We start from the raw sequence: 27,853 nt of genomic DNA, 5'->3' as shown, positions 1-27,853 counted from the left end.
AAACATTCCCTTTGAGATTGGAAGAGAGGAATATGAGTCCCACTTCTTCTATTCAATATTGTGTTGAAGAATTACCCAGTAAAGGGTAAATGAACGTTATAAATGTTCAATTTAAAAGAAGCTGTTGGTCAATTTTTTAAATTAAAATTCAGGTAAATTTTCTGACCAAAAAAAAAAAAAAAAAGTCAAAACAAAACTATTTCTATATGCCAGCAAAACCCAGAAATAAAGTGTTTAAAATAAAATGTTCACCATGGTATGAAAAATAAAGCACCTAAGAATGAACTGACAAAAGACTTGCAAGATCTCTGGGAGGAAACTGTAGGAAAGCATTGAGATAAATAAAAAGAGCTAAAAAATGGAAAACAAACACTTTCATAGATTTGAAGCTTCAAATGTTCTAATGATATATGTCGATTTAGTGCAGTTGTAGCCCAAAATTCCCAAAGGTCAGGAATAGCCAAAATTATGGGAAGAGAATGTGTTGGCAGAACTGGTTTTACTCGATAACAATAGCAAAACTTTATTCTAATAAAATGTATTTAAAAACTCCCACAAATCATTAATAAAAATATGAAAACTGGGGGAAAATACGCCCAAATCTCACAGTAATCAGGAAATGCAAAACAAAAACACTATAAAATATCACTTGATCTATTGGGAAGAATGATATTCTAGGTGTTGGTGAAGGTGTGGAGCACTGGGAACAACCATTAAGTGCCAGAGGAAGTGTAAATGGTACAATTCTGAAATTAATACCTACTGAAGTTGGAGCTATTCACCCCTGTGACCCAGCAATTCCACTCTTAGAAATAAACCAAGAAACCTGTGTGTATATGCACCAGAATATTCAAGCAACATTATTTATAATAACAAAATAATTGGAACCAACTCATATCCATTAAAGGTAGAATGATAGTAAATCACAGGATATTAAAATAATGGAAAAATCATTATGAAAAGGAATGAAGACAGCGAGAACCATTAACATGTATGAATCTCATAATATTGAAAGGAGAAAGCCAGTGCTGAAAAAGTAAAATTTGGCTTATGTGAAATTCAACATAAAGTGCAACAAAACCAGTTTTCAGAAATGATACTTTATATGGTGAGCCAGTAAAAAAATATAGAAGCGATTATCATATCATCCCAGGTAGTGATTTCAGAGAATGAAGGGAGATGCTTGTGATCAGAAAGGGAAATGCAGAGAGGGACTTTCTAGATTGTTGGCAATGAATTTCTTGCTCTAGATGGTAGATGCATGGTAATTCACCAATTATTTATTATACTTAACATTTATATTTTCTGCACTCTTCTGCATTTTTGGATTTTTTCATAATTTAAAAAGTCATTTAATATATTTGCATATATAATACATGTGTGCATTCATACACATGCATGGTGTCCTTGGACAGAATGGTGATGATAAATGTGCTGGGCTTTCTACTTTGTCAGAACACCTTGCTGGTCCTAATTAAGGCAGTTTGAGCCTTCTAAATATATTCATGATTACAGTCAAACTGTAAGAATAAAGATCTGTGGTCTTTAATCTTGACACATTGTACATTTTCTAATTGCCTTAGATCTTATTCTTCAGGAATAAATTTGTTTTTGATGTCATTTGATGGTTCTGAAAAATGAAAACTTTATCATAAACTTTTTGTTTGCTTGCTTATTTGTTTGCTGGTACCAAGGATTGAACTAAAGGCTCTTAACCACTGAGCCACATTCCCAGTCCTTTTTATTTTTTATTCTGGGACAGGGTCTCCCTGAGTTGCTTAAGGCCTTACTAAGTTGCTGAGGCTGATCTCGAACTTGAAATCCTCCCAGATTGATGGAATTATAGGAATTATAGGTAATTCTGTGGCATAAAACCAACTGCCCCACCTTCAGTCCATTTTATGCCAGTTACCTGTAACTTTCCTTGCAGTATTTGAGAATAACAATATTTTTATTTTTTTAATCAGTTCTATATGGTTTTATGTGTAATTGGGTTCATTCCACCAAACTTAGACATGCATGGAAATCAGAGTTTCTTATTTGTTTGTTTGTTTTCTCCTCCACCATTACCTCCATTTTATAATGGTGTAGTGCGTGAAGTGATAACTTTGAAAACTTGTTTCTGGATAAACCTTTGCATATCATTGTGGTTTCCCTGGTATACAAAGAATAATAATCACAGGTTGGGATTTGTATAGTTCAAGGTTTTTAGTATTTTTAAGACTTCTTTTTTAAATGATGGTTTTCAATTCTGTTTGCTACACATTTCTAGCCCTAGCATTGTGTAACCAAGGAAACGCCCTACTTTTTACATGGCACAGTACAAGTATACCTTTAAAAAAGTATTCCAGAATGAATATTCTATGTGTTGTGAGACAATATTCAAGAGAAAATTGATCTTCCTGGTGATAGTAAAAAACTATATTTTTGTATGTTAAAATTGCCAACAAGGAAAGTCTTAAGTTTATATGTGTCTTAAGTATAAATGTTTATGTCTTTGTTTCTTCCAAATGAGAAGCTGAAATTGATTCTGTAATGTGAGCATATACAGCTTAAGGAAACCAAGGACTAAAAAATAAAATTTAAATTTAAAAAATTCTTTGCAAATGTATTTCTAAGGCCAAATGGCATTTATCTTAATCCATTTTGTCCCATTGTCCTAGATGTGGAACACCTATAAAAACTTAAGTCGATGTTGTTTGAAGGTTTTCAAGAGTTTGGGGCATGGTTGCTTATTTTCTGGGTTTGGTTTTTTGTTGTTGTTGTTGTTGATGGTGGTTTTGTTTTGTTTTGGTACTGGGGATTGAACCCAGGGGCTCTGTACCACTGGGCTTTATCCTCAGCCCTTTATATTTTTTTGAGACAGAGTCTTGCTCAACTGACAAGTTGAGGCAAGCCTCAAACTTGCAATCCTCCTGCCTCAGCCTCCCAAGTAATTCCTGGGATTATTACAGTCATGCATTAACAGGCCCAGCTCAAACTTATATTGAGCAACAAATATACCACTTATGATAACTTTAATATTTGAAAATATATTGTGGAATTTAAAATTTGGAATTTAATGGGTTAAGAAATGTCAATTTCAAAGCATTTAAATAAGCCAGTTTAGGCTAAAAACAAAGATTGATAAGGTATATCTCCTCTTAACAGGAGATGGATATGGATCCAAATACAACATCTTCATTGAAAGTGCTATAAGGCAAGGATATTTAAAGCATTAGGGATGTAAAAAGTTCACATACTACAGCAATAGAGCCTCCTCAGTGTTTATAGAGCACAATTCACAAGAGCTAAACTATGAATCAACCCAGATGCCCATCAATAGACGAATGGATTAAGAAATTGTGGTGTATATGTACAATGGAGTTCTACCCAGCCATAAAAAATAATGAAATTATGGCATTTTCTGATAAATGGATGGAAGTGGAGAATGTCTTGCTAAGTGAAACAAGCCAAACTCAGAAACTCAGAAGTCAAATTTTTTTTCCTCATATGCAGAAGCTAGAATAAAATAAAGGGAAAGAGAAATATAGGATATTATAAAGAACCAGTCAAGTATAAATTAACAGAAGAGCAAAAGGAAGTCAAGTAGAGTAGAGGAAGGAGAATGGAAGAAGAGAAGGGAAAGAGGGAACATGAACTGAAATCTATTTCCATGCATGTATGAGTTTGTCAGGATGAACCCAACTACTGTGTATGATTATTGGGCTCCAATCAAAAAAGAAAAAAAAAATAACATTAGGAATATAAAAAATTTGATTTTTCTGGAATTTTCTATGAAGTTTTTTAGTGTAATTGCGCTATAAATTGTTTCTAAAATACCTTATTGTTTAACCATTAGAGAGCTTCAAAGTTATTTTTTCTTTCAACTTTTATTATGAATATTTTAAAGTACATTCAGAAGTAAAATTTAGTATAATGAATCACTATATACTCACAACCCAGAGATACCTTAAATTAGTGAAAATCCAAAGTCCTTTTAAAAATGTGACTTTAAAATTCATTGTTATAAATTGCCCTAGAAAATTAGCACTATACAAATATGAAGCATACTTGTGATATAGGTTAAAATTTATTAATGTTTACGTTTCAGTAGCTTGGTTTTAACATCCCATTGGTGGGGGTATTTTAAGTTTATGTAAATAGGTATATATGTAATACGTAATTTATAGTATTGCCTTTTAAATATAAGCTAATATCTAGAATAATAGTAGAGTGAGATTGCCTTTAAGGCTGAGAATTGATTCCTTTAGGTGCTATGAGACATTGTGAAAGGATAAATTTCAAATGGAGAAATGAGCTATAGTTTTTGTGTAATTAAACTGTACTGTCAGATGTTTCATTCTGAAACTCAAATCTGGAATGCTGTTTTCTCTAAATTCTGCATTTCCCTGAGTTGCTACAGTTCTTCATAATGGATTGCCGGTACTAAAGCTCCTGTTCCATCTAAAATTGTGGTTTTTGTTCTCATCGTTCTTTAGACGCTATTAAACTACAGCTGGTGGAAGCAGGCCTTGTGGAGTGCCTCCTAGAGATCGTTCAGCAGAAGGTGGATAGTGACAAGGAAGATGACATTGCTGAGCTCAAAACTGCCTCCGATCTCATGGTGTTGTTACTTCTTGGAGGTGAGTTGTAATTTACGTCAAAGAATATGGGTGCCAGAATCTGTAAGTGTATTAAGTTTCTTCTGTAGATATAATTACTAGGCATTTTCTCATTTTCCTCTCTCACTTCCTGTTGAAGTGATGATTTTGAAACCTAACACCTCATGGAAAGTACTAGAGACGATGAACCAGAAAAAGAGGAATCTTTGCCATGTTCCAACATATGAAGAGCTGTCATAAAGAGAGTGCTGTGGCATCAAAGGAATGAAAGCATATGGCTACAGAACTTGTACTAGGAAAATTCTAAACTCTTAAAGCTTATAAAAAACAGTCATTGCTTTTCCCATTATGAATTTAATAGTTCGCCAGGTTTGTAATGTCCCAGTGAGATATTTACTTAGGGATATGGATTTGTTACTCGTAATTATATTTCTCTTGTTTAACTATTTATTGTACTTATGCCCAGATGAATCCATGCAGAAACTGTTTGAAGGAGGAAAAGGCAATGTGTTCCAAAGGGTGCTTTCTTGGATTCCTTCAAATAACCACCAGCTACAGCTTGCTGGAGCATTGGCAATTGCAAATTTTGCCAGAAATGGTAAACATATTAGTTCTTCCTTTGTAAAGCAGATGTTCTACATATTTCTTTAGTTATGAAAAATAAGTTTTTTTAAAAAATTTTTATTTGTTCTCTTTAGTTATACATGATAGTAGAATGTATTTGGATATATTATACATATATGGAGATAACTTCCCATTTCTGTGATTGTTCATGTTGTGGAGTTACACTGGTCGTGTATTCATGTAAAAATATAGGAAAGTTATGACCAATTCATTCTACTGTCTTCCTATTCTCCTCCCTCCTCCCTTCCCTTCCCTTCATTCCCCTTTGGCTAATCCAGTGAACAACTTCTCTACCTCCCTCACCTATTTTGGGTTAGCATCTGCATATGAGAGAGAACATTCAGCCTTTGGTTTTTTGGGATTGGCTAATTTCACTTAGCTTGATATTCTCCAGTTCCATCCATTTACCAGCAAATGCCATCATTCCATTCTTCTTCATGGCTTAGTAATATTCCATTGCGCGCGCGCGCACACACACACACACACACACACCACATTTTCTTTATCCACTCATCTGCTGAAGGGCACCAAGGTTGGTTCCATAGCATGGCTTTGCGAGTTGAGCTGCTGTAAACATCGATGTGGCTGGGTCACCGTGGCATGCTGATTTTAAGTCCTTTGGGTATAAACTGAGGAGTGGGATAACTGGGTCAAATGGTGGTTCCATTCCAAGTTTTGTAAAGAATCTCTACACTGCTTTCCAGAGTGGTTGCACCAATTTGCAGTCCCACCAGCAATGTACGAGCTAACCTTTTCCCCACATCTTCACCAACATTTATTGTTACTTGTATTCTTGATAGTTGCCATTCTGACTGGAGTGAGATGAAATCTCACTGTAGTTTTAACTTGCATTTCTGTAATTGCTAGAGATGTTGAGGTGTTCTGCATTTTTAGAATTTTTGCTTAACTATCACAGGTACTAAAACTATAACAGTTCAAAAATGTGTGTGTGTTGCTTCCTTAATTCTTCAGAAGTCAGATACTTATGGTGACTTTCACAACAAATTACATATTTTATTTAATTTAATTAATTTCTAATAGTTAAAATATCACAAATAATAATGTAGTGCTTCTTTTGAATACTTTGCATATCAAAGCTTAGTAAACTTAAGTCCTGTTCTGGTGTGCATCTGATGTGAACGGGATATGCTTTTGTGCCTGGTGATTTAATTTGGGGCTTAAATAATCGGAGTATTCATCCTCTGGCTATTGAGCCCTACTTTATACTCTTATGCCTATAAAACTTTAGTATGAATAATCCTGATTTAGTGTAGAATGTTTATTTTAATGGTATTTCAGAGGCCCCAGATCTATGACTATTGAAATCTGGCACTCTGATATTCATTCTAGAAACTTGTACCTTGTCTAGGAAACACAGTTTTCTCTTTAGTTTGATTTTATTCTAGTATGAACTGTTGGTATACAAAACAGGTTGAGTATCCCCTAGCTAACATTTTAGATTTTCATATTTTAGATTTTTTCAGATTTTTGAAATATTTGCATTATATAATGGCATATCTTGGTGACAGGGCCCAAGTCTAAACATGAAATTTATTTATATTTCCTGCATAGCCTGAACGTAATTTTACAACAATAACTTTAGTGTACTTGCATTTTGACTGTGATCCATCACCTGAGATCTATTGTAGAATTTTGTTTTTTACAAATGGCATTATGACAGTACACCCAAACTTTTGGATTTTTGAGTATTTCAGATTTTGAATTTTTGAATTAGGGAATACCTGTATATTATAGTGGCAGACATCTTATTATTTTCTCTTGTTTTTGAGAATAACTCCTTAATGATGGTGTTAAGAGGACTGGTAAAAATATTGATGATTATTAAAGCTAAATGTGGAATAAATACTGGTTCATTATAATCTGTTTTGTAAATGTTTGAAAAAAATCACTAAAAAATAATGTAAGTATCAAGCCATGATAAAAGTTGACTACTGAAACTAACACTAAAACTGTTCACGAATGGGGTGCTTTGAGCATGCAGTTTCTACTTCTGATATATGATCAGCCTCTAAACAAGGGATTTTTCTTATTTTAAAAAACTTTCAAAAGCATCTTTATAAGCAGACATCTCATTCTGGAAATAGAAAAATTCATAAATCTGATGGGAAAAAGAATTGGAATTCATTTTATTTTGTTACAGTTCCATTTTCTCTAATGTAGATAATGGGCAGGCAGCGGCACCACAACATATTCATAAATATTTTTTAAAAGAAGAAAATTGCTTTTGTTTTTACCAGATGGAAATTGTATTCATATGGTAGACAATGGAATTGTAGAAAAACTTATGGATTTACTGGACAGACATGTAGAAGATGGAAATGTAACTGTACAGCACGCAGCACTAAGTGCCCTCAGAAATCTGGCCATTCCAGGTAAGACTTAAAAATAGGAGGAGAGAGCTCTGTAGAAAATAAAAAGATTTTTACTATATACAATTTGTGGGCCTTCCCTGACCAAGAAAAGAAAAATAGTCTTAAAACTGTTGATATTTTTCTTACTGATAAATGGAGATCATGTTAAATAAGTTTTCTGAGACAAAATAATCTTTGCTTTTAAGATCAGAGATTCCATTACCTTTTGTGAACTCTTTCATTTTCATTGTTATTTGTGCAGTTAAGATTTTTAAAGCATCTTCTGTTGAAGTTAATTTAATGACATCAATTAAGAGTCCCCTAAAGAATGACTTATCCAGGTTTTTTTCTGTCTACAAGTAGACATGCAATTTTTTAAAAATAGTCTTACTGTCTTTGGATTAGAAACTTTTGGGCCATGAAATCACATTATCATGTGAAATAATACAGAAGATAATTAAAACAATTTTATTCTGTTTCCTAAAAATAAATTTCTGATAAGATTAAATAATGTGGTTCTTTGAAGATCTAATCCACATGCATTCAGTTTTCTTCATAAACATCAATAAACCAGTCATGTATATCAGTTATATTAATAATTAGGTCAAAGACAAAGATCACATTAGAAATTGGGCTTAAAAAACCAGTATGGTCCTGGGTTCGATCCCCAGCACTGCAAAAAAAAAAAAAGAAAAAAAACAGTATGGTTTTATATTGTTATGATCTTATAAACAGGATACTTAACCACACCCAATCCCATGTTTAAAATTTATAGGCCGGATTGTTTCTAAATAGAAAAATATAATCTGGGACCTTAAAGCTAAAAGAAAGAACTCAGTAAATGTGTATTAAATTGAATATTTATCATTAAGAATGCTACACCATTTTAACCATAGTCTCTTTCTATTTTTTTTAGTTGTAAATAAAGCAAAGATGTTATCAGCTGGGGTCACAGAGACAGTTTTGAAATTCCTTAAATCAGAAATGCCCCCAGTTCAGTTCAAACTTCTGGGAACCTTAAGAATGTTAATAGATGCACAAGGTAAGAGAAATGCTATCCCAAGCATTATACTTTTAGTGTTCTCCTCATTGAAAAATGATTTTTTTTTTTTTAGCTTGTACAGTTATATTATCATAAAAGTAAATAGCAAATAAGAGTTAAAAGATACTGGTTTAGGAATCCCATTCATTAACTCTCTTGCTTATTATAGCTGACTTTAAATAGAAATTACACAATTTCTCTTTATTCATATAATCCTTGTTTTATGTTGGTTATCAGTTCCTGAGGTGTTTCAACATTCTATGCCTTTTACCTTGTCTTCAAAATCAAATTTTTAAAAAATTTGTTTTGCAAACAGGGAGAGGATTTTTTTTCTATTTGCAGAAACAGTAATGAAAACCACTCCTAAGAATGAATTATGTTTATTTGCTGACTTTTAAATTCTAAGCCCTTCTGTATACTAATTGCTCAGAGAAAACCCTTTGTTATAGTCTGCCAGACTGCTGGGCTTAACCTAAAGAGTGTAAAGTTATTTATTTTTGTGTTTTGTATAAAAGTCCACAACTTTATAGAAAAAGTTAAATAGCCCATCAGGTGAGGAGTATTTGTAGTTCTTAAAGTTTATTGAACTGTTTTTTTAGACATGTAATTTTCCTTCACACTCATATCTTTAAAAAAAAATTTTTTAGTTGCAGTTGGACACAATAACTTTATTTTATTTATTTGTTAATATGTGGTACTGAGGATCTAACCCTGTGCCTCACATCTGCTAGGCAAGCGCTCTGCCAAGCTACAACCCCAGTCCACAGTCATATCTTTACCAATTATTTCAGCTGAGATTGCCCATCCTTTTTGCTTTGCCTTCTTTCCTATAGCAGAAGCTGCTGAACAACTGGGAAGAAATGTTAAGTTAGTGGAACGTTTGGTAGAATGGTGTGAAGCCAAAGACCATGCTGGTGTGATGGGAGAGTCGAACAGACTGCTTTCTGCCCTCATACGCCATAGTAAATCAAAAGTAAGTTCCAGAGGAAACTTCACCTACACAATGTTAGATTGGGCTTTTGGAAAACCAGCATTAGATCCTGTATCATGAGCTTGTATTTTTATACATTTTATGTAAGTACACTAATCAGTAGTTCTGGGGGAAAATGAAGATTGAGCCTTTTTATTTCTCCAAACAGAAAAGATTTTCTGTCTCTTCCAAATAATAAAAACTGAGATAACACCCATCTGAAACTGTTGTAAGGATTATGTATACAAAGAACCCAACGTGTACTTGGGACATAGGAAACACCCAGTAAATGGAGGTTACTGTTACTCCTGCCATTGTTACTGTTATTTTTACCATCACCAGCATCAGAATCAAACTCTTCTGTGTGATGGGCACTGACCTAACCCAGCTACTGATATTTGGAAATTAACTGATATCTAGATAGTATATTATGCCCAGTCCATATTTATGGCGGAGTCCAACCTAGTAGCTTTCTGGCACATGATAGATAATGACTGAAAGAATGGACTAATTTAAAGATAACAATGGTAGGAACCCAGTCTAGCAATATAATGACTGCTTTAATATCTAGATTAGTTCTTTATAAATATTCTAAGGTGAACCTTTTTTTTTTTTTTTTATCATGATACAACTGCAGTAGTGGTTATGTATGAGAAGAAAGGCAGTTTAGAATTCAAATTCACCAGCAGTTTCCATTTATTTATAGAACACACAGAGGATTGCAAGAGGAAAAAAAGTAAAGGTATTCCTTCACTTGTGTAAAACTCTTTCACATAATTAGATTTCACCCTCATGGCCAGCTGGTTTGCCACAGGAGTATTTCCCATCAGGGATGACATGGAGTTCTTTTCCTTGGGAAAGACTGATGTTAGCCAGGGCTACCTGTTACCCATCTCCCAGACCAGCCTACGAGTTCATCCATTGTCACTGCTATAAACACAGGACCAAGTGGATGGAAAGTATAAAGAACTAATGGTGACCTCCTTTGATAACCCCTTCTTCCTGCTTTGTCATAGTGGTCTCGTAGGCCTGTTGAACAGATAATATTTGAATGCTTGCATTGTTATAAAATGTAATTGTTACTTTAACTGTCTAGTGAGGGTACAGATATGAAAACAGCTGAGTACATCATAACTCTGCATACTCCGTTCAGTGAGGAAAGGACAGCCACAGCCTCACATGCACAAGACCCTGGGTTCAATCCCCTGCACCACAAAAAAAAAAAAACAAAAACAAAAAACAAACAAACAAAAAAATATATATATACACATGTGTGTGTGTGTGTGTGTGTATGTATACATATATATGTATGAAATAATGAAGACCTGAATGAAGGTTTGGGGTTGAGTGGTTTGAAATTGCTAATCAATCATTTTTGTCACAAAGAAACAAATTTGTTTCATTTCATGGTTCATCTGATTAGTAGCACTAAGGGTGGAAAAGAAGAGGACTTAAAAAAATGTGGGCAGTTAAACTGGTGGTTTTTTTTGTTGTTTTTTTTTTTTAAATGTATTTGTTTTTTTAGATATATATGACAGTAGGGTGTATTTTGACATACACATACATGGAATGCAACCAATTCCAATTAGGATTCCATTCTTGTGGTTGAACATAATGTGGAGTTAAACTGGCTGTATATTCATATATGAGCAAAAGAAAGTTATATATGATTCATTCTGTTGTCTTTCCTATTTCCATCTCCTCGCTCTTCCCTTCATCCCCTTTGTTTAATCCATTGAACTTCTATACTTCCCCTCTCTACCTTCCCTTGTTACGAGTTAGTATCTACATATCAGAGAGGACGTTTGGCCTTTGGTCTTTTGGGACTGGCTTATTTCACTTATTCTCCAGTTCCATCCATTTACTGGCAAATGCCATCATTTCATTCTCTTTATTGTTATTATTCCTTTGTGTATATATACCACATTTTCTTTATCCATTCATCTGGTGAAGGGCACCAAAGTTGGTTCCATAGTTTGGCTATTGTGAATTGAGCTGCTGTCAACATTGATGTGGCTGAGTCACCGTAGCATGCTGATTTTAAGTCCTTTGGGTATAAACTGAGGAATGGGATAACTGGGTCAAATGGTGGTTCCATTCCAAGTTTTGTAAAGAATCTCCACACTGCTTTCCAGAGTGGTTGCACCAATTTGCAGTCCCACCAGGAATGTATGAGTGTACCTTTTACCCCACTTTCCTCAACTGTGTTGTTATTTGTACTCTTGATAGTTGCCATTCTGACTGGAGTGAGATGAAATCTCAGTGTAGTTTTAATTTGCATTTCTCTAATTGCTAAAGATGTTGAACAAGTTTTTATATATTTGTTGACCAATCATACTTCTTCTGTGAAGTGCCTATTCAGTTCCTTTGCCTGGAACTGGTTGATTGGGTTATTAGTTTTTGTTCCTGTTTTTGTGTTAAGTTTTTTGGAGTTCTTTGTATATCCTGGAGATTACTGCTCTGAAGTGCAGGTAGTAAAGATTTTTTCCCATTCTGTAGGCTCACTGTTCATGTTCTTGAGTGTTTCCTTTGTGTGAAGAAGCTTTTTAGTTTAATATAATCCCATTTGTTAATTCTTGATTTTACTTCTTGCATTTTTGGAGTCTTATTGAGGAAGTCCATTCCTGAGCTGACATGATGGAGAGTTGAGCCTACTTTTTCTTCTAGAAGACTCCAGGTCTTGGTCTAATGCCTGGGTCCTTGAGCCACTTTGAGTTGACTTTTGTGCAGGGTAAGATAGAGGGGATAAGTTTCATTTTGCTGCATATGGACTTCCAGTTTTCATAGCACCATTTGTTGAATAGGCTATCTTTTCTTCAATGTATGTTTATGGCGCCTTTGTCTATTATGAGATAACTATTTATGTGGTTTGGTTCCATGTCTTCTATTCTGTTCCATTGGTCTTCATGTCTGTTTTGGTGCCAATACATTGTTGTTTTTGTTGCTATAGCTCTGCAGTATAACTTAAGGTCTGGTATTGTGATGCCTCCCATTACTTTTCTCACCAAGTTTTGTTTTGGCTATTCTGGTCCTCTTATTTTTCCAAATGAATTTCATGACTGCCTTTTCTTTTCTATGAAGAACATCATTGGAATTTTAATGGGAATTGCATTAAATCTGTGTAGCACTTTTGGTAGTATGGCCATTTTGACAATATTAATTCTGCCTATCTAAGAACATGGGAGATCTTTCCATTTTCTAAGGACTTCAGTTTGGAAGAGGTAGTTTTAAAGGTACTCCCAAGTTTGGTGTTTGGTACCAGTAGGGTTGTGCCATTCATCAAAAGAAGACACAAAAGGAAGAGATGCAGATAACACTCCCTCACTAGCTTATTCCCAACCCACTTTCCTGTGCTTGGAGAGTTTACCCTTAATCCTTTGCTTCATTCCTTGAGAATTCTCAGCAGTAGATTACAAGCAACAGAGACATGTTTCCTGCATCTGAATTTAGAACAGACAGGGTTTACATTTTTGAAGGCCTCTTTCCAATAATGACCCGAGAAAGGGCTGCACAGTGTGCCCTTGACTGTCTGGAACTGGGTAACCTCCTGGAGGGGCAGGTGGAGGCTCCAAGCTGGTGGAGCCATGGGAGCATAGCCCACCGTATTCGATACTTTGCAGGCAGAACCTGGTATTGAGGGGAATCATTCTGCCGGTGACTCTCATCCTCATGGCATTTTGTGTTTACAAGCCCATTCATGTCAGTGACAGCCCAAGTTGACTTAGAATGCCCTGATTGCAAAGCAGCATCCATTGTGAGGATCTTAGTGACCTAAGGCTTATGACTCCTCACCTGTGTCTGGATCTGCACTTGGATGCCCCCACTGAAATCAGGGTCACACCAGGTACATAGAAGGTATTTTTGATGTTTAGTGGGTCTCACTATCTTGCCCAGCCTATCCAGAAACTGCTGGACTAAGCTGCCTCAACCTCATGACAATAAAAAGTACCAGAATACAAAAGAAAAAAGAAAAAAAAAAAAAAAAAAAACTCTTAAATTCCTGGTGTGTGTGGTAGAAAGGCCAATGAAGCCACTATTAATCCATAATGAGCCATCAGTTCAGTATTCACTAATAGTATTAATATAATCAGAACTTGAGTGGACACAAATGTATCCACAGAAAAATTCATCTCAACTTTTTAAACAGCCATATTTAGGAGCCAAATCTATTCAAATGCTATAATACTAAGTTGAAATTTGAGAATTTAAAGGTGCTTCTGTGAATTTCATTTATCATAGGTTTCCCTTTCCCTTATCTAACCTCCCACTTTCTCCAACCCCCTTTGGGTCATTGGCCAACTGACATAATACAAGAATTTAATCATCCATTTAACCATTCTGTTACCAGAGTCACAGTTCAGACCTGGAAGGTATTATAATTTCTTGTCCTAATGACTACACAGATAAGGAAATGGAAGGGTAAAGGCCCATAGTCAATCTGAATGTCAGGTTGCAAGCTAACTGACATAATGGAATTGCATTGTCCATCTGCAGGAAGCTTCCATCTCACAAGCCTGGCACGTGGCCAGATTTTGTACGTACATTCATACATCATGACTTTGACAGAATACCATTTTGAATCCTTGCACCACCACTTAACAGCAATGTGACCTTGTGCATCTTGAACCTTTTGTGTTATTTTAGTTGTACGAATTTTTATGAGGTACAGTGTAATAATTCAATAGATGTATCATGCATATTGATCAAATCAGGCTAGATAAAACATTTCCATCTCTTTTAAACATTTTTAAACTTTTCATTAATAATCACATATTTATGGAGTACAGTGTGATATTTTAATACATGTGTACGATATGTACTGTGTAACCAGAGTAGTTAATGTTTTCATCTCCTCATCATTATTTTTTTTCTATAACCTTGCCAGTATTTGTTATTTTTGTCTCTTTAATATTAGCCATTCTAACTTGGGTGAGATGATACCTCCTTGTGGTTTTGACATGCATATCCCTATGACTAATGAAATTAAGCATTTTTTTCACAAATTTATCAGACATTTGAATTTCTTTTGAAAAGCATCTATTTTTATCCTTTGCCCATTTTTAAATATTTAGGATTTTTTGTTTAAGTTCCTTATGTATTCTGAGTAATCTTTTAATTTTTACAGACTGCATTTTGATTCAATGTACACAAATGGGGTACATCTTCATTTTTATGGTTGTGCATGATGTACATTCATATTGTTTGTGTAATCATACGCGTACGTAGGGTAATGAAGTCTGTCTCATTCCAGCATTTTTCATACCCCCCCCATTTCCTCTACGTAATCTAAAGTTCCTCCATTCTTCTCTCAGCCCCCATCCCGATTATATATTATCATCCATTTATCAGGGAGAACATTCAGCCTTTGGTTTTTTGGGATTGGCTTATTTCACTTAGCATGATATTTTCCAATACCATCCATTTATCTGCAAATGCCATAATTTTATCATTCTTTATGGCAGAGTAATATTCCATTGTATATATATGCCACAGTTTCTTTATCCATTCATCAATTGAAGGACATCTAGGTTGGTTCCACAATCTAGCTATTGTGAATTGAGCTTCTAAAAACATTGATGTGGCTGTGTTACTGTAGGATGTTAATTTCACGTCCTTTGGGTATAAACCGAGGAGTGGGATAACTGGGTCAAAAGGTGGGTCCATTCCAAGTTTTCTGAGGATTCTCCACACTGCTTTCCAGAGTGGCTGCACCAATTTCCAACTCCACCAGTAATGTAAAAGTGTGCCTTTTTCCCCACATCCACGCCAACATCTATTATTGTTTGTCTTCCTGATAATAGCCATTCTAATTGGAGTAAGATGAAAATTCTTAACGTTCAGCCCTCCAAAAGTCTGTACTAACTCATCTGAGTCAAATGCAGTATATTTTTGTGCTTATGCCCATAGGTAAGTTCACACCTTCCCTTGAAAGAGTGTCTTATACTAGAGCTCCTGATCAACTAACTAGACCTCCCAACTGCAGGTATTTTAAAACAATAAAAGAAACACAATTGGCCTTTACACTTGGACTGTAAAATCTCCTGCCTATTGAAGTAGGCACTTTTCTTTACCCTTTGAGAGTCCAACATTCATCGGTAATAAGCTAAAAACCTGTTTTAAACAAATGTATTTAGTCATTTGCTCATTCATCCAACAAACCCTTATTTAAATCCCATACTAGGAAGTCTTTGACAGTGTGATGTGGAAAAAGAAAATTTTTGATAAGTGAATCAGTGGCTACACCAACCTGCAGTCTTATTAATTGTTGACCTCAAATGTAAACTTACCCCACAACATTCTATTATAATTACGTTTTACGTTTTTATACAGTTTTCAACAAAGCCTTGAACTTGTTTGTTTCAGTAATCAAAGGTACAAATTGACTATAAATGCTAATACAAAGGTGAAATTTTTAGCGTAGATCATTTGCCTTAGTTTTCAATAAGAAAACTTGAAATATAAAACCATAAAATAAAACTTTGTTTCAGATGTCATAAAACCTCTCCAGATTTTCTGGAGATTTTGCAGAGACATCTAGAGCTTACTTAGAAGGACTCCCTAGTGAACTGTTTCATTATATATATATATATAACTTATTATAAATGAAACAGTTTGAGAATTCCTGGATTCATTTTTGAAGTTTGTTATTAAAATACTGGTAATTGTCCAGATGAACCTTCTTGCTCTGTGAAGGTTGCTAATCTTCACTTTGGAAAAAATATCTTCAAATTAAAATATAATTTGAAAATACATTCATAGACCCTTTTCAAATCACATTAAGTGACCACTTCTGTGTGGCACTATGAATTTACTACATTTATTTATTTATGCATTGGACATGAGTGATTAAGAAAAAGGATCTGGCAACCAAACTCTGAATTCAAATCTTGGCTTTACCAGAAATCACTGTCTGATCTTGGGCAAATTTTGTAACTTAATCTGAGCTTTGATTTCTTGATGTATAAGCTGGAAATAATATGCAGCTCATGGAATTTTCTGTAGAATAAAAAGGAACTAGTATCCATAAGCTACTCAGTTAAGTGTCCAGCATAAAATTGTTGCTCTAAAAGGGTAGCCATCAGTATTACTGTCTTTTCTGTCACATAACTCAAGTACAATGCCTTATTTCTTTTCTCCCACATTCTATCAGGCAAAGCAACCCCATGGAGTAGCTAGTCAATACAGGAGTTGAAGTAGTTGGAGATAAGGCAGGCATTTTAAAAGGAAATAGCTTTTCCTCTTGGACAAGATGAAGCAGCAGCTGTATGTGGACTTAAGGGAGGACTACTCATTTCTGATGCATAAACTTCCCTTGTTTACTCCCTGTTCTTCTACCACTGCAGACTTTTCAGGGTGAATTGAAAGATAGAGGATGAAATGACAGTCCAAGGACCTTCCTGAGGTGACTGCATACGTATCTGTTAATGTTTTGTGGTCTTTATTCAGCCAGTTTCTGTGTGAAACCTATAAAATTTTTTAAAATTCATAAACATTTTTGTAAAATACTAATTTTAAGAATTATGTATTGGATTAAAATAAACTCACCAAGTAAGCAGTAAATTGGAAGATTAGAAAAGCCTTTAAAGGATAGTTTCTTGTTTTTCTAAAAGAAGTTAATGGGAAAAGACAAGATGCCAGAATAGAGCTGCTATAAAAACAAATTTCTTAAACTTTATTATTTTAGAATGTTTTATCACTAAACAAGTTTGGGAACAGAGTGAAGATATTTTCTTTTTTCTTTTTTTATTTTTATGCGGTGCTTAGGATTGAACCCAGGATCTCACACGTGCTAGGCGAGTGCTCTACCACTGAGCCACAACCCCAGCCCGTGAAGATATTTTCGATAAATAGTTGTCTTAAAATTTTACAATAAGATGGAAGGATAGAGGAAACCTTTATTCAGCAATTTGAAAAATATTTGTAATTACAGTTAGTTCTATAACACTAAACTAACTTTGACAGTCTACTTTTTAAAATATACAGAACTTACTTCATGTTACTCGAAATAGTGAAAACAAGCAAAGAAAGTAACTTTTAAAATATCCTAAAATTGATATTCTCCCCTAAATCATATTTATTCTAAGAATTCTAAATCAAAGCCCACACTGGAATGAAGACAAAATGGATACCAGAAATAAGTGTGATAATTTTTTTCCATCTAACTTTTGCCAGATTTCCTTATATGTTCTTTTTATGTGATTACTTTGTAATTATTACAAAAACATGTGAGAGATACACCTAACATCACCCCTGCATCATAAGATGAAGTCTCTGTGATAGGAGAGACTTGGTAGTTGGCTCAGACTCAGCATTGGCACTGGGATTTATTAAATCCAGAGCTCACTGCTCCCTCTGCCTTGGAGAAGGACAGAGCTCTAGGCCCCATGAGAAATGAGGGCAGAAAGAATTTTGATTAAAGTTCTGTTCAGTCCTTTGGCATGTCATCCAGTTCTCATATTCCAGCAGATTGAGTCAAGGGGTAAAAGGTACTTTAAAAAAAATTTTTTTTAATATATTTAAAAGCTTTACTTAGAGCCAGGAGAAAACTATCTGGCACTATCATAAAAATTTAAAAAGGAGAAGTTTTTTTATTTATTTTTTTTTTAATTCCAAATTTTATTTCTCTCTTGTTGATCCTAAGGTAGCTCAACATTTGGGGACATTGGAGCTTTTATTTCTTTGACTTCAATGGCTTCTAGGCCTCTATTCCGTCATATGAAGTGCAGTGGTCTTTTTTGCTCAAGCAATTTGTCATCTTTTGACGAATTTATTTAAAGCTAAAAGCTTTTTCCCTTTCCATGAAGAAAAAAATTTATGGTTAAAATGTAATGATTCATACAGGACACTGTCACAAAACCACTCAACAATGAATTTGAATTGACTGATTGTAATGTGATTTTTTTATGTTTACAATTAAACATTGTAATTCTATTTATTTATTTTAGGATGTAATTAAAGCCATTGTACAGAGTGGTGGCATCAAGCATCTAGTTACCATGGCAACTAGTGAACATGTAATAATGCAGAATGAAGCCCTTGTTGCTTTGGCATTAATAGCAGCTTTAGAATTGGGTAAGTACCTCAGTGACAAACTTATTTTATCCTATTTTTATCTTGGATAAAAAGAAGTACAGGAGTGGAATAAAAGATAAAACCTTGACTGGAAGCATTTGGCCAGTGTGCATATGTCCTTGTATTTGAGTATATGAAGATCATATTACATAGCTTGTTACCACAGCTGTTTCCTTTGGTTGTGCTTTCAGTAACATTTTTAGGGAAAAGTTTTAACTTTTAGGTAATATCTCAGGTTATAGCCACTTAGAGAATATAGAAAACATTTTTGGCAGGCTTCACAGAAAAATGAAACAATGTGTAGAATACCACAGCAAGTGAAGAATCCGCCACTCTTCCTGTGACCAGAGTTTCTCTTCCACCGCTTTTGGTTCTACTGCAATTCTCTTCTGCTAATCTTCTCTATCACCATGATTTCCATTGCTTTGTAGCATTGCCTTCACTGAATTCTGACCTTCTGTCACTACTCTGCATGTTTTGTGCTCAAAACTTCCCTAAAATAAAGTCTAAATGATTCCATTAGTTTCTCTAGCATCCCTATGGGCAGGATTCCACCCAGGAAACTAACTCATGCACACCTAGCAATCTTGGGCTCAGGAACCAATCCTGATACAGTCATCCAGAGGCTGTGAATCAGTGCCATATACCCTGTGATTAAGGGCTAAGGCTGTTCTACATGAAGAACTATAGACTGGTAGGCATGTTCAGTTCTAAGTCATATGTGTAAACACTGTTAACTTATCTCTTAATTTCTACTGACAGTTTACATCCATAATTCTCACACAAGGCAAGTGGACCCACCAACTTGGGAAGGCAAAACCAAAAAATATATATGGCATATATTCCTCTCGTGTAAGATTTACTCAGATTTATAAGTAAGATTTGAATTTTTGTCATCTTATAGGGTTTTGAATTTTAAATAATTGATAATTATAAAACTCATACGTGTACTGTAAGCAGAATGTAAAATTGGTTCAACTTTAAAGATAAAAAGACTGAGAATGACTTTGGCTGTGGTTAGAGATGCTTTGGTGGTCCTTGCTTAGCCTTCCACTGTTTAGGTAGATTATGTGAGAGTCTCTAGAAGTCCACAGACGTAAGTGGGGAGGCCTTGAAAATCAGGACATGTGGTATCAAACCGTCCTCACTGGCCTGGTTTTAAATGGCTCAGGGATGGAGCGATTAAAGAGTATTTTGATCTCCCAGCCTGAGATGAATTTGGTTTTATGTCCTACATATATTTGTGTCTTCCAAACAAGGTAGGTAGTTTCATGTGCTTCCTGATAGCTGAGAATTTGACTGGTTACCTTACCATAGAACTACATAAAATGACAATACATATGCCTATTTTTATTGAAACCTAGTGTTTCCTTGGCTTCTTAAGCCCAAAATATAAAAATAAGGCCATTCTACCTTTGTTTTCTTCTTCTTTTTTTTTTTTTTTTTTTTTTTTTTTCGATGCTGGGGATTGAACCCAAGGCCTTCTGCTTGTGAGGCAGCACTCTACCAACTGAGCTATATCCCCAGCCCCTACCTTTTTAATGTATGACACACTTTGGAAAGCATTCTTCTCCAGTCTTGTGTCCTCACAGGATATTTTATGTTAAGGAATTATCATTATAAATTTTTATATAATAGGAATAACAGCATTTTAAGAGTCTTACCTCTTTTTTAAAGATAATTATAGATTCACGTATATTGTAAGTAGTAATAGAGTGAAATCATTTATAACCATACTTACCTCCCTATCTTCCACCTTGCCCCTAACCCCTGAAAACTACTAATCTACCTCTCATTTCAAAATGTTATGTAAAATAGATCATAAAGTATGTGATTCTGGGGGCTTGGCCTTTTTTGTCTGTTTGCTTACCTAATTACTGAGAATCATCTATTATCAATAGTTCATGTTCATGCTTTTGTACTGCCAAATAGAATTTCATGATATATTATGTACAGCTTGTTTACCCAGCCCCTATTAAGGGTATTTAGCCTGATTCCAGTTTGTGACTTTAAAAAGTAAAGCTGCTATAAATATTTTTTTATATACAGGTTTTTGTATGAACATAAGTTTTCATTTTTCTAAATACTGCTGCTGGGTTATATGGTAGCTTCATGTTTAGTTTTTAAAGAAACTTTGAAACTCTTCTAGAGTGACTATCCCATTTTACATCCTCACCAGCACTACATGCGTGATCGAGTTCTCTCTGAATTGTCACCAGCATTTGATCTTCTCACATTTTTTATTTTAGCCATGCTGACAGCTATGTTGTGATATCTATGGTTTTAATTACCATTTCCTTAATAGCTGACTATACTGAACATCTTTTCATATCCTTATTTGCCATTTGTATATATTCTTTGGTGAAATCCTTATTTTATTCCTTTTGCCCATTTTCTAGTTTTTTTAAACTATTGAAGTTGGAGGGTTATTTATTCTAAAAACTTTTTGGTTTTCATTTTACATGTAAACCTGTGTTCCATTTTGAGTTAATAGCTGTATAAGGTAAGAGGTTTAAGTCATTTTTGTTGTATCCAAATTGCTCTACCACCATTGAAAAAGCTGTCTTTCCTCCATTGAATAGATTTTGTAGCACTGTCAAGTATCAGTTGATCATATATATGTGGGACCTCAGAAGGGTTCTCTGTTCAGTTCCTTTGACTCATGTATTGGTCTATACCTTCACCAAACCATTCCACCCTATTTTGATACTGTAACTGCACAATAAGCCTTAATATCATATAAGAGAAATTCTTCTATACTGTTATTCTTTATCAAGTTGTTTTAGTTATTCTAGGGCCTATGGTTTTCCAAGTAAATTTCAGTATATGTTTTTTTAATTGCCCCTTATTAAGAGGGATGTTTTAGTGATGAACGGATAAGCCTAAACTTCTGAAATCTATTATTTTCACAAGGTCTGAATTTAATATTAGTCTCTTTTGGAAGGGCGCACATGGTTAGTTTCTAGAAGAGGAAGCAGTGGTTAGCTGAGAGTACTTGGTTTATACACAGTGGATACAACTTACATTTTTAACTGTTTACTATTCTAGGCACTGCTGAGAAAGATCTAGAAAGTGCTAAGCTTGTACAGATTTTACACAGACTGCTAGCAGATGAAAGAAGTGCTCCTGAAATCAAATATAATTCAATGGTCTTGATCTGTGCTCTCATGGGATCTGGTAAGTATTTCTTCTGTGGTTGACATCAAATATTAAATATGGAATAATAGTGTAAGTGGTGTCTTTGTGTGTAAAAAAGTATTAGAAATTAGTTTATGGGGAATGTAGGTTGCTTTTCCACTGAAAATTCTCCCAAAAGATTTCAACTATAATAAAAAGTATTATATAGCAAATATAGGCAAAAAAAAAAAACAAGTTAATTACATAAAATAACATTTTAGGGTTAATGAAACTTATAAAAGAAGTTCTGATTTTGTATGCTAAGCTGCTCCCTAAGGAATTGTTCAGTGACTCATTGGTATATGTGCCATGGACACTTGAGAAGAATGTGTATTCTACTGTTGGGTGTGTTCTACTCTAAATTCCAGTTAGATCTTGTTGGTTGGTTATGGTATTGAGTTTCCTGTATTCTTGCTGGTTTTCTAATTGTTCTATCAATTGTTGAGAGAGGAGTGTTAAAATTTCAAACTGTAATTGTAGATTTGTCTTCCAGTTCTGTCAGTATTTTCTTCATATATTTTTCAAGTCTGTTTGGATGGACAACTTTAGGATTGCTGTGCCTTAGTAGATTCTCTTGTCACTATGTAATATACCTCTCCACTTTTCCTTGAGCTAAAGTCTACTGTATCTGACAGTCATGTAGCTACTCCTGCTTTCTTTTAAATTATATTCATATTTTCTCCTTCTTCTCTTCTAGTTTCCATCTGTATTGTTAATATTTGAAGTGTCTTGTAAATAGTATATAGTTGAGTCATGTTTTATAATCCACTCTGCCAATGCCTTTCATTGGTGTAGATATTTACATTTAATGTAATAACTGATATCTGATGGTTTAAGTCTACAATTTCATTTTTTTCTGACCTTCTGTAGGTTGCTTGAACAATTTTTAGTCTCTGTACTCTCCTTATTTATAGTTTGTCATAAATGTTTTCTCTATATACATTTAAAACTAGATTCTCATAATTTTTGCTTCACTCATCGAATGTAATTCAGAAAATTCTTGACCAAAGTCTACTGTAATTTCTCTTGTGTTTAACCCCTACTGCCATTTTGTCTTAATAATGATTTGTAATCAGAAAATTTCCTTAACCATTCTTGGTTAAGTCAGCTAGCAACAGCATCTTTTAGTTTCCCTTCATTTCCTTATTTCCCCTTCATTCCTGAAAAATACCTTCTCTGAATAGAGTATTCTGGGTTCCTAGTTTTGTTTTTTGTACTTGAACAAATGCTGTGCCACTTTCTTCTGAACTCTTCTGACATTATGGGTTTCTGATGAGATATCCACTGTGCTCCATTCCCCCCACAGCAAGTAAAATGTCATTTCTGTCTCTCATATTTCTTTCTTTTAATTTTTAGGCTTATTCTTTATGATGTGGGTTTATCATATGTGGAGTTTGCTCAGCTTTTTGATCTATAGGTCTATGTCTTTTACCCTTATTTCTTCAAGTACTATTTAACTCTGTCTTGTTGTCTTATTCCAGGTCTCTGATGACAGAGTTAGTTTAGTGTTAAAGCTCCTGAGACTTTGGTCCCTGTTTTTTTCTTCTGTTGTTTAGATTGAGCAATTTTTGTTTTGTTTTGTGGTACTGGGGATTGAATCCTAGCATGCTTTACCACTGAACTACAGCCCTAGTCCTTTTTATTATTTTGAGACAGGCTCTCACAAAATTGCTGACACTTGCCCTAAACCTGCCATTCTCCTGCCTCAGCCTGTCCTGGGATTACAGGTGTGTGCCACTGTGCCCAGCTTCTGCTGTTCTGTCCTAAAGCTCACTGGTTATTTCTTCCATTCCCTACATTCCAATGTTAATCCTATCTATAGAGTTTTTTTTTTTTTTTTTCCAAGTTATGATTCTAAAAATCATTATTTTCTTTATATCTTCTATTTCCTTGATAAGACTTTTTAAATTTGTTTCAAGCATGTTTGTAGTTGAGCCACTTTTTAATTGCAGTAAAATTTACAAAACAAATTCTATTTTAACCATTTCTAAATATATAGTGGCATTAAGTACAATCACAAGCTGTTCACCTATCACCCTCATTCATCCCTACACCGTTTTCCATCTTCCCAAAGTGAAGCTTTGTACAAGTTAAGCAATAACTCCCCACATACTCCTACCCTCTGCCTTTATGAATTTGCTCTAAGCACCTCATGTAAGTAGAATGATAAGATACAAAATGACAAATATTTTATTTCACTTTATTTCATTTTTAAGACTCATCAGTATTGTAGCACATGTCAAATTTCATTCCTTTTTAAGGTTGAAATATATCACATTTTGTTTATCCCTCCATTGATAGATGTTTGAGTTATTTTCATTTTTGGCTTTTGTGAATAATGCTGCTGGGAAGATTGATATGAAATTCTCTCTTCACATCCCTGTTTTCAATTCTTTGGGGTATGTATACAAAAGTGGAATTGCTGGATCATATGGTAATTGTTTAATTTTTAAAGAAATTGCCATAACTGTTTTCCACAGTAGCTGGGCCACTTAACTTTTCCACAGGTAAAATATGGGGGCTCCAATTTCTCAATATCCTCACCAATATCTATTTTCTCTTATTTCAATAATAGCCATGAGTGTGGTGCTGTCTTTTTTGTGATTTTGATTTGCAGTTCCCTAATGAGTAGTGATGTTGGAGATCTTTAAATATGCTTGTTTATAAATCTTCCTTGGAAAAATGTGTATTCAAGTCCTTTGTCTATTTTTAAAATTGTTTTGTGTGTTGAGTTGTAAGAGTTCTTTATGTTCTGGCTATTAATCTCTTATTAGATATGATTTACAAATGTTCTTTCTGTGGGTTGCTTTTTTACTTCATGATCATGTCTTTTGTTAGACAAAGGGTTTATTTTGATGAAATCCAGTTCATCTATTTTTTTCTTTTCTTGCCTGTATTTTTGGTGTCATATCCAAGTACTCATTGCTAAATCCAAGGTCATGAAGTTTTTTCACTCTTTTCTAAAAGCTAAGTTTTAGCTCTTTGCTTCATTTTGAACTTAGTTTTGTACATGTTAAGAATTCTTTTTTTTTTCTGCACGTGGATATCCAGTTTGCTCAGTACCATTAGTTGAGAAGACTGTCCTTTCCTCATTAAATTGTCTTAGCACCTTTGCCAAAAATCATTTGACCACATATGTGAAGGTTTATTTCTGAGCTCCTTTCTGTTACTCTATTATGTCTGTCTGTAATACCAGTACCACAATGTTTTGATTGTTGTGGCTTTATATCAAGTTTTGAAGTGGTGACCTCCAATTTTGTTATTTTTCCAAGATTGTTTTGTAGATTTGGGGGTTCCTTGAATCTTCCATTTTTTCTAAAAATACTGATTCTAGTTTTAGACGTCAGTCCTATCAAAATAAATACATCAGCTTGAGGAGTGATGATTTATCAGACCTCCCCCTTCCCATAGTAGATTCTCACAGTCTTAAAAGGAATCTCATATTTTCCTATAATTAAGATTAAATAGAGCCAGAAAGGGGAGGATAGAAAATCTGAAAGAGAGCCCAATGTCACAGAAATTTGTTGGATGTGAAGTATAAACTTCATTTGCCACAAAATTAATTTGAAACAGATTCTAAGGGTTTCATTAAATCATTGGACTTCATGTGTGAACTGGTGATAGGGTTCAGTTAGACTCTAGACCTTGACATCTGATTTCTTTATAAAAATGATTGCAATATAGTTTCTCTGATTCAATTACAATATATTCCTATCACTAGAATTGTTCCTAGTTTATATAGTGAAGTTAGAACAACCTAACAGAAGTACATCTGCTATCTTGTTTTTGCCTTCCAGAATCCCTACACAAGGAAGTGCAGGATTTGGCCTTTCTAGATGTCGTATCCAAACTTCGCAGTCATGAGAACAAAAGTGTTGCCCAGCAGGCCTCCCTCACAGAGCAGAGACTTACTGTGGAAAGCTGAGAACTGCCTCTCCCTGACACGCAGCACCATCCCATCCGATTTTCCCTTTGTCCTCCATCCAGCTGCCTTTGCCACTTCATTCTCTACCACATCACTTGTGCATGCGTGTAATGTTCCAATATCAATTGAAGAACTGCTGTAGGTACCTGCCTAATAAGATTTCTAAACCCATAGTTAGTGTGAACATGACTGTCAAAACAAGTCTCCACCCATAACTGTTCTCTTGTATTCCTGTTGCTTGAGCTACATTAAGTAGAATGTGCATGTTGTAGTCCTATGATGATGTAAACTTGGTACAACATAATGACTTGCTCCTCACATGCAGTAAACTACATAATAACGTACTGGTAAATTAGAAACAAAGAATGCAGCAGGATCTGTCTATCTTGAAGATGAAATTGAATAATTAAAAAGTAGCTCCATTTCTTTTCTTTTTCCTCCCCCCACCCTTTTTTTTTTTTTTTTTTTTTTGGTGCTTGTGAAGCACAGTGACCAAAAAAAACTGTTGAACTGTATGGCTGCTCCTTCATTAGTCCTACATACTAATGTCAATCCCATGGTACCTAGAATTAAATAAAATTCCAGTGCTCACTCTGCCCTATGGTTTCTCCTGCTCCTGTGTAGACTACTAAAACTGCCATAACCTTGGCAAGACTTCTGAGATTTCTGATTGATTCCATATTTAATTGATGGTCATCAGTAGCCTCATATTGAAAACAGTTGTAGTTTTCAGTGTGGTTAGCACTAAAAGGTTAAAGAGTCCCTATTAAACAACTATAGCATTTTGAGTTTTGCCTGTGGTACCTTAAATTCTGATGTATGTGTAGTTTCATCTCAGAATGCCTTCCAATACTTAGATCGGCATTTTTAACACTTGTCTTTAAAAGCTGTTGGCATTTGTTTTCAGTTAAGGAAAAATGAGTACAGCACATTTAAGAATGTATTTTTTTTCTGTCTTTCATCATTCAGGTTGAAAGCAAGAAGTTTCATCTTTCATAGTCCTTTTTAAGCCTTATAGTGAGACATAGGAGGAAGATGAAGAAATAAGCTGTCTAAAGAATGGAAGGCAGGTTATAAAAAGCCATAGTAGTCAGTCCAGTACATCCTGCAGGTGGCCTCATACCAATCACTATTTGGGTTTCCCACTTCCACTTCCCCACTGAGAACTACAGGCATCTTATAGGCTGTAAGAAAGCCAAGACTCCAGATGAGAAGAACCCCCTTGGCAAAATAGAGAGTACTCTTCACTGCCACTACCACCACGGGTTTCTAGAGCTTTGACACACAATCTTTGTAAATTAATCAGAATGTCCCTGTGACCCATCTGCCTTCTCCCCATGCCCAGGTTTGACCACTACTGGCCTACAAGGGAGGGTGGGCTCCACTCCAGGACTGAAGGGCAACAGAAAAGGGCTGCCGAGGAGGGGAGCTTCCTCCTCTCCACCTGAGATGCCCATCTGTGTGATCTAAGTTGGACTTTTGACTCAAACAGCTATAATTCAAGAAAGTTAAAAGCCTAATGGAAGAACCTTTGGATTGTTCCCTTTGAAATCTAAATAAGAACTATTGTGAGTACTTAATATGCTATACTTTCTGTAAGAATGATCTTGTATTTATTGTTGTTCTCCTGGGCTGGACAGTGGACTATATTTTGTTAGGTTTTGAAAGACATCTGTAATGTTACAAAATAGACTATCCATATTAATAACTTAATAAATAGTGAATCAAACTATGATGGCATCATTTAATTGTGTATTTTACATGTATTTGCTCATTGTGGATACTCTAAGTATTTGTGGAATGAATGAATTCCTACGTAGGAAGTTTCCAGACTGCCTGAACTCATTCCAGATAGACTTAATTGACAAGATATCTGTCCTTATTGAAAAAGCATTATAAAGGAAGCCTCAGAATAGAAACATCATAAAATCATAGAGTTGAGAGAAGTCACCATTTGGGCCAACTGCCAGCAATCAATCCACTGATACACTAGCAACACCCAGCACCAGCAAAACCAGGTGCAATTCAAATCACCAGCTCTACAGGAGGACCTGAAGGCTGTGCCTT

General features: G+C 34.8%; 1 protein-coding gene across 5 annotated transcripts in view; it reads left to right on the top strand.

Annotated features, from left to right (window-relative positions):
* The window catches only part of RAP1GDS1 (Rap1 GTPase-GDP dissociation stimulator 1), a 135,031-nt gene extending 107,513 nt beyond the window's left edge, over positions 1 to 27,518 (top strand). For 3 of the 5 annotated variants that reach the window (XM_079153819.1, XM_079153821.1, XM_079153823.1), the window contains 8 exons: positions 4,482 to 4,625; positions 5,071 to 5,202; positions 7,487 to 7,621; positions 8,517 to 8,642; positions 9,476 to 9,615; positions 18,558 to 18,684; positions 21,733 to 21,861; positions 25,659 to 27,518. In XM_079153819.1, the coding sequence (XP_079009945.1) occupies positions 4,482 to 4,625; positions 5,071 to 5,202; positions 7,487 to 7,621; positions 8,517 to 8,642; positions 9,476 to 9,615; positions 18,558 to 18,684; positions 21,733 to 21,861; positions 25,659 to 25,786 (1,061 nt within the window). In that variant the 3' untranslated portion in view covers positions 25,787 to 27,518. The remainder of the gene's footprint in view (positions 1 to 4,481; positions 4,626 to 5,070; positions 5,203 to 7,486; positions 7,622 to 8,516; positions 8,643 to 9,475; positions 9,616 to 18,557; positions 18,685 to 21,732; positions 21,862 to 25,658) is intronic. The other 2 variants (XM_079153820.1, XM_079153822.1) reach the window with 1 other exon arrangement.
* The last annotated feature ends 335 nt before the right edge of the window (positions 27,519 to 27,853 follow it).

The sequence above is a fragment of the Sciurus vulgaris genome (assembly GCF_902686455.1).
Source record: "Sciurus vulgaris genome assembly, chromosome: 9".
In the NCBI taxonomy this organism is placed as follows: Eukaryota; Metazoa; Chordata; class Mammalia; order Rodentia; family Sciuridae; genus Sciurus; species Sciurus vulgaris.
Note: the sequence above shows the minus strand (reverse complement) of the source record. Positions and strands in the feature narration are given on the sequence as shown.